The 7644-nt window shown below is 33.8% G+C and overlaps 1 protein-coding gene across 1 annotated transcript; it reads left to right on the top strand.

Annotated features, from left to right (window-relative positions):
• Window positions 1–718: 718 nt before the first annotated feature.
• Window positions 719–6957, top strand: LOC119840562 (sodium channel protein Nach-like). Its single transcript, XM_038367249.1, has 10 exons — window positions 719–921; window positions 1743–1940; window positions 2299–2565; window positions 3093–3207; window positions 3638–3762; window positions 5034–5185; window positions 5659–5712; window positions 5982–6076; window positions 6515–6620; window positions 6839–6957. Exons 1-10 carry the CDS (start codon window positions 719–721, stop codon window positions 6955–6957), a joined length of 1434 nt encoding a protein of 477 aa, XP_038223177.1.
• The last annotated feature ends 687 nt before the right edge of the window (window positions 6958–7644 follow it).

Here is a 7644-nt window from a genome sequence, read left to right as displayed (position 1 = left end):
TTTTCGAGCTAAAATCCGTTTACATTTCAAACTGTGTATACTAAATAAACTAAGAAAGCATAATCTGTTTACGCAGGTGGATAACAAGAAATATGACGACTATTATAAACGAATTTCTTTATGCCAGATCGGGCACCTGAGATGGTGGTTCGCCTGGATAGTAAGTAACCACCGTCCATGAATATTATAAGAAGAGAGAGAGGCCTTATCATATGCGTTTCCCGCTTTTAAGGGGTTAAGGGGGATTAAGGGGGTTAAGGATTGTCGATGCGAATAAATGAATGTACTGGGAAGGGTAAGAAAAAGGATACAGGCATACGCAATGCTTATAAATATACAATAACAATGTGATAACAATCATGAAATAATACACAATTGTTCTACAAATGAAATTATGATATTGTCGCGTGTCTGGCGCAATCATACTTGATATAGATAATTTGTAAATGTTTATGATTTTAATAGCTTCATATCACGATATGTTGTCTTTGGTAAGCTATATCATATAAAGCTAAATGGCGTATAGACACGTCACAATTGTAGGTAAGCTGTGTAGTGGTAAGTCTATTTAATTAATAATAAATATTTATTTATAAACACTCTTTTGTCTAAAAGAATAAAAAAACACACTCCTTTAATGCCTTCTGCGTAAATTTAGTTTAAATATCACCAATTAAAATTCTGATTCAAGAAATAAAAAAATATATATTTAAGAGAAATGTTTGTGCGACCTATACAAATTAAAACAATCAACGAAGGTCGAAAGACAACCCAAAATAATGATAAAGTAAGAAGCAAGAAGGCACCCATGTGGCAGAATTTACGAAACAGGGGGAGGGAGTACTTGGTATTATTTCTAGAAACTTCGTCAATACATGGTTTGAATCACCTTATCGCTGCAAGAAGACACCCCTGTGAAATGTAAGCTAATTTTAATTCTTATTCACTTATGCAGTAAAAGCTAATCTTGAGTGACATTGATTTATCACCAAACATCATTCTGATTAAAAACTTTATAAATATTATTTAAGTATTTTTTTATACACTTATTCTTGTAATATGCCCAAGCATTCAGCTAGAGCTGTCTATTAATCTTAAAGACTGAAATGATTAAAGACCATTAATAATTCTCCAACAATATAAACTCAACATTCAATCTTGTTAGTTACTAACTTTCGCCCGCGGCTAATACGCGCTAAATTTGGAGTAATTTAATAGATGTTATTATACATATAAGCAGTGGTGGCTCAGTGGTAAGGACCTCGGACTTCAAAATCGATAAGTCGGGGTTCGAGACCGGGCGAGCGCGCAGGAAATAAATTGATTTTCAATTTATCTGCGCATGTGGATACCATCACCACTGCTTAAAACGGTGAAGGAAAATATCGTGAGGAAACCGGCATGTCCAAGAATTAAAAGTTCGACGGCATGTGACATCTGCCAACCCGCACTTGGCCAGCGTGGTGGATTATGGCCTGAACCCTCATAGGAGGCCTGAGTCCCAGCAGTGGGAACATATATGGGCTGATGATGATTATACATATAAACCTTCTACTTGACATACTCTATCTATCAAAAAACCCCATCAAAATTCGATGCGTAATTTTAAAGATTTATCAATTAAGCATAAACATGGACATAGGGACAGACAAAGAAAGCGACTTTGTTATAACTATGAAGTGATTATACCTAAAATATAAAATTTATACAATCGCATTATCTCATCTTAAACACATTTTTAGTTTCCTTTGGCTAATAATCGTAGTTCTATCGGTGTTTGGTTCCGTATACTTATCGCAAACAACCTGGGCGCGGTACCAGTCCTCCCCCACCGTGGTGTCTATGGACAGGGATATGTTCGCTTGGAATACCACCTTCCCCTGCGTTACTGTATGCAATGACCACAAAATAAACCTCGAGAGACTGGAGGAGTTTGTGAAGTAAGTGAATATATATAGTGATTTAGATTTTAAGCTTTTAAGAGAGACGGATTTCAAGATAAATGAAATGTGCCCATACAGTTTCGGGACTGGACGTTTATTCGTTATAACTTTCTTTGCAATGTGTCCAGAGTGAAAAAATAATAAGCCTTAATGCCACAAAACTCACACGTATTAGGAAAACATGCAGAACTAAAACAATTCACTTCTTCAATTTGTTTTTTATTTGCAACATTTAAAAAAAAATGATACCCATATTTTTAAAATTATAGCTACGGATTTTTTTTAGAAAATTGTGTAACTTATACCAGACCAGTTAATTTAAACTAGAAGCTCTAAGCATAAGGTTTGTTTCCAGGAATTCCGAAATAGATGACAAAGAGGGTTTGAAGAGATTCATAATAGCCCTAGGCAACGCAACGTACAAGAACTTCGAAACATTGCCAATGTTCGACCAGGTGAAACCTTCGGAGCACATAGACATTCTAGTGGAACTCTCTTCGGGATTTAAGCCCAGTCTAACCATTGGTGCTCTGGGCAGGGACTTGGAGATCACGCCGACAATCACAGAGATGGGTCTTTGTTATGCGATCAATTCAAAAATAGCTGTATATAACTCCCCAGCGTAAGTATAATTTTGATATCATATTTAAGAATCTATGCATTTCATTGTTCAGGTGATCCACCGTCATGTCCTAAAGTATTCTAATCCATTCAAAAACACTAATTTTGTCTAGCGCCACTGAAAACCCTGAAAATGTTTTTTAATGTATACTAGCTTTTGCCCACGGCTTCGCGCGCGTTAATTTAATAAATATTATTATACATATAAACCTTCCTCTTGAATCACTCTATCTATTAAAAAACATCCAAATCCGTTGCGCAGTTTTGAAGGCTTAAACATACATAGGGACATAGGGAGAGAGAAAGCGACTTTGTTTTAAACTATGTAGTTATTTGATAAACTGTAATGTAAACCGGAACAGATTTTGACTAAAAATGTCTGAATTTTATTAATGTAACAACAACCAATAATAAGACAAGCAACAATAAGATAAGCAAATCATATAAAATTTGTTAGAATAAATAGCATATTGCAGATAAAAATGTTTCATGGTATTATTTATTCTCATATCATCATTTTACGTCTAGATATATTAAAGCAAATAGATGGGACATAATAACTACTCAGAATTCATCAATTACTGTACATCCGTTGGATGGAGAAGTCTTTGCGCATGTTTTAAACCTTTCATCATCTTATGACGTAAGTATTTTCCAGACGGCTTTATCATAATCAAGCGCACACAATTTGCAAATTAACCATAAAACCTGTGCAAAAATTATTGTTTCTTTTGATTTGTCACATTATTTATAATACAAATACAATTGAAACTTCTCAGAATCCATATGAAAAATTGGAACCCAAGTTCCGCCAATTTTAAATACAAGATTTCTTTAGCCTCCTAGAAGCTTCTAGAATGAAAACTTTAGAATGAGACTATTTATGAATCCCCACTGGGTTTCGACCTAAATTCTGTTATACGTCTTCTGTCATGCGTCACGCACAAACCAATGACTGAAAAAGCAGAATTGTTCTAAGCCAATGTTTATAGAAAACCCTTTAACCTCGTAAAGTAAAAAGTCAAGTGTTTGTTGACAATTCCTTGGTTTCTTATATCATATACCACTTCAAGGTGTATATCCACGGACCATTAGAGGTACCAGACATATCAACGAAGTTCGAACACTCTCCAGACATGTTCTACATGAAGCTATACGTCACAGCATTCACTGTCTACACGTCGCCAGAGGCGGCCAGGTAATTGCCACACAAATATTCCATCTTATCTCTAATTATTATCTCTATTAATCTTGCGCACTAGATAGTAATTTGTGTATCCATAGAATAGATTTATACACAGAACAATATTTGATGTACATTATTACTGCTGCTCTTGTATTAGTGTATAAGTTGTTTGGAAACCAATAAAATAAAATAAAAATAAATAAAAATAAAATAAAAATTATTATTTTACACTCACATAATATGCTTGCTGCTAATCACGATATATTCAATGTTAATATGAATAAATTCTCATTTGTTTCTCATTTATATATACCACCTTAGTTAAACTTGTTTTTTTTTATTCCGAATGTTGTGTTTATCTTTAATTGTTGTGCATATAATGTGTAATACTAAACTTTTTTTTTTATTGAGAGAAATTTTTTATACAACAACAGCTGATGAACCTAAATAAACCATTAAGTAAATAAATGAATACAAGCCGTGTGGCAAGCTTTGATACAGCTGAACGTTTTCTACCAGACCACATATGGGCAGGACATTAAAATTAATATAAATCCTACTAATATCATAAACGTGAAAGTTCGTAAGTAGAATGGATTTTTGTTACTCTTTCACGTAAAAAACTACTGAATGGATTCTAATGAAACTGTACAATAGTATATCTTCTATATCAGAACAACTTGAGCTTTATAAATACTTGCTTACGGCGCAGCTGGTAGAAGAATAAAAGAAGGTGGTAAATTAATGAAATGATTGTTACATTTAAACAATGTTTTATTGAACTTGCTCATAATAAATACAAATCATACACAAATATCTATATATGTGTATCAAATTACATAATAAAATTCCAGAGTCTTTTAAAACCATCAATAACATAGGTTCTTTCAAGACAAAACTGTACAGGTGGCTGATTGACAAAAACTTATACACTGTGTCTGATTTTATAAATTCATTATAATTAAGAAAAAAATGTGTTTAACGTGGAGCTGTGCGTCCAATATTTTATTATTTGTATGTCAATTTGTGGCTATTGCGTAAATTCCATCTTTTTGTACACATTAAGAACAAATAAAGAGATATTATAATTATGTTTCTCATTTCCATAATACTCGGGTACCCCCAGAAGGAAGGCACCCGGTGTTTTGGAAGGCTTACGTGGGGACACAGATCCAACAGGCCCATTTGAGATTTTTAATGTGTTATGTGATATCAATCATATTATTATTATTATTAAATATAATAATTCTACCAGATATTTTCGACAATTCTACATATAACAGGCTAACAATCGGCCAGCGTCGATGTAGATTCACACACGAGAACAACCTCAAGCATTTCGCGGTGTACTCATACACAAACTGTCAGATGGAGTGCCGAGCCCAACTTTGCTTGAAGTACTGTGATTGCTTGCCTTATTTTTACAGGAGAATTGGTAATTAATTTATTCTGTTTTTGCTTATACTGGTTGGAATGATTTGTATATAGGCCCATATCCTTTTTCTTACCCTTCCCAGTCCTTTCCTTTATTCCTCTCGCCAATCTTTTCTTAATCCCTTCCATTCAGTTTAAAGTCGGCAATCCATTTGTAGAGGACTAAGGTCTGCAATGGACCTTATGCCTCTCCAAATGTTCATGGGCGATGGTAGCGTATACCATCAGGCGTCCCACCAGCTCCATTGCCGACTGTGACATAAAAAAAAAATATAGGTCAAAGTACATTTTTATGCTTACTGATATAGTGAATTTCGGCTCAGGCGTCCTTGCGCTAGGCAATACTTATGTTTAGACCTGTTCCTTCGCTCGGAGTGGTAGATGGTATAACGTAAAGATTTATATTAAATACAAAATTGTAGTTACTTTAATAAGACATTGTTGCATATGTGTCATTGCTATTTTTTTTGACAGGCGATGAAAAAAATTGTGACGTCAGAGGTTTACATTGTTTAGCGAAACACAAAGGTATATATAAAATATTACTTAATTTGAATGAGAGTCCATAAATTAGAGTGAGGACATGTGTTTTCATAGATATCAGGCATGACTGAACTTTCAGTTTTAAGACATGCCCAATTCGTCACTTTGTGTCGGGCTCGACCTCCAAATTTTTCTTTTGAAGTAGGAGATCTCAACTCAGTATTGCAGGCGTGTATATTATATTTATATAAATTATAATAAAAAGTACATACATAATTGTTGTGTTTTATAAATTTAAAGTATCAATATTCTAGATGAATTGTACAAATTGAGAGACAAGGCTGGTAAGAAGATAAATTGTGGATGTTTACCCATTTGCAATGACGTCAACTATGTCATCCAGTCCAATGTAAGTACATATAATTAGCCAGAAACTTTTAATTGTCAGAATTGGACCAAATATAAATGAAACACAGGAGGCACCCTCTTTCAAATCATTAAAATCGGTTCACAATCGAAGGTTTTGAGACAAGAAATCTAAAAAATACAGTCGAATAGATTTTTTTTGAGTCGGTTGAAAATGTGATTCAATAAAAAAGCTAATAAACTTGGGTTTTAACATGATTAAGCATTAATATAAAAACATTAATTTGATTAAATTCTATCGACATCTGATTTTTAAGTCATACCTTGACTATGCGCGCACGAAGTCGCATGCGATGAGCTAGTTTATTGTGGTTTTCTTAATACATGTAAATTTCTAGGAACGTTTTCATGACGGACGCGCAGTGAAAATTTCTTTAGACTGTCACACTGACCTGACCCATTTCTCTTGTTAATGTTCCAGGATCTACAAGAGTGGTTTTTGGGGACCAACCTGCAGTGGGGCATGGTCACTTACCCCCGCATGAGATACCGACGAGACATCATTTTTGGCTTCACCGATGTTCTTGGTAATATCTATTAAATCCTTTCCTACTCATATTATAAGTAGGTCTGTAGTTGCCTATATGTTATTCTAGTTGTCCAGCTATCTACTTACCACATTTCATTGCAATCGGTTCAGTAGTTTTTGCGTGAAAGAGTAACAAACACACACACACATCCCTACAAACTTTCGCATATATAATAATAGTAGAATATAGTAGGATGTCAATGTTTACGATTCCAGTGGCTGTCGGGGGGATGGCGGGGCTGTTCCTCGGTTGCAGCGTGCTCAGCTTTATGGAGATCATCTATTTTTTATCTTTACGACTTTTCTGCTACTCTAGATCCGCTATGAGGAAATAGCTGAAATACAGAACTCTTTGAAGAGGAAGAATATTACCCTGTATGCTTATAATGTTTGAATTATACAGTGTAATTTTTTAAAATAAAATATAATTAAGGATCAGATAAAATTAATAAATTTGTTGACGTGGGAATAACGGGTTTACTATAATATTGGTTTTAATTGTAGGATATATTTATAAGGATAAATCTGTAAGCTAAATAACTACCCTTAAATATGATTTAATATTATATAATTGGTTTCATTTTTCACAGCTTCACGACATTGCTCTATAACCTCAATCAATACACTATGCTTCAAAAAATATAACAAATTCAAATAAATCCACCTAACATTTATTATTCATCAAACTACCCTCCTATAGATAATGGCTATCAAATCTAAATTTAAATAATGTTCGTTGATATTCATTGACAATTATATAGCTGGGCCATGATGGGACCAAATTGGGAGTTAGGGCCCTTCAGGTAGATTTAAATTAAGGTCGGTAATTGAGCGTCATATGTTGGGTCAAATTAAGATGCCATTTAGTAAAAGCACCTGCTAATAATGAAGATAGACAATTAATTGGACCCTTTGTAAACATTTTGAGGTAACTATAGTTTGTTTGTTAAGTGCTCATGTCAGTAGATTAATATGTAATGTTTATTATTATAGTTATATTTTTATTGCTCGTAGTTTTTAAA

This window comes from Zerene cesonia, chromosome 6, assembly GCF_012273895.1.
Source record: "Zerene cesonia ecotype Mississippi chromosome 6, Zerene_cesonia_1.1, whole genome shotgun sequence".
Lineage (NCBI taxonomy): Eukaryota > Metazoa > Arthropoda > Insecta > Lepidoptera > Pieridae > Zerene > Zerene cesonia.
This window is presented reverse-complemented; position numbering and strand designations above follow the sequence as displayed.

Bases quoted from the DNA above. Each gene is read 5' to 3' on its own strand.
- LOC119840562 (XM_038367249.1), top strand. From the start codon at position 719: ATGTTTGTGCGACCTATACAAATTAAAACAATCAACGAAGGTCGAAAG. The intron at 5,186-5,658 runs GTAATTAATTTA...TTTTTTTGACAG, and splicing joins TTATTTTTACAGGAGAATTG to GCGATGAAAAAAATTGTGAC. The intron at 6,621-6,838 runs GTAATATCTATT...TTACGATTCCAG, and splicing joins TGGCTTCACCGATGTTCTTG to TGGCTGTCGGGGGGATGGCG.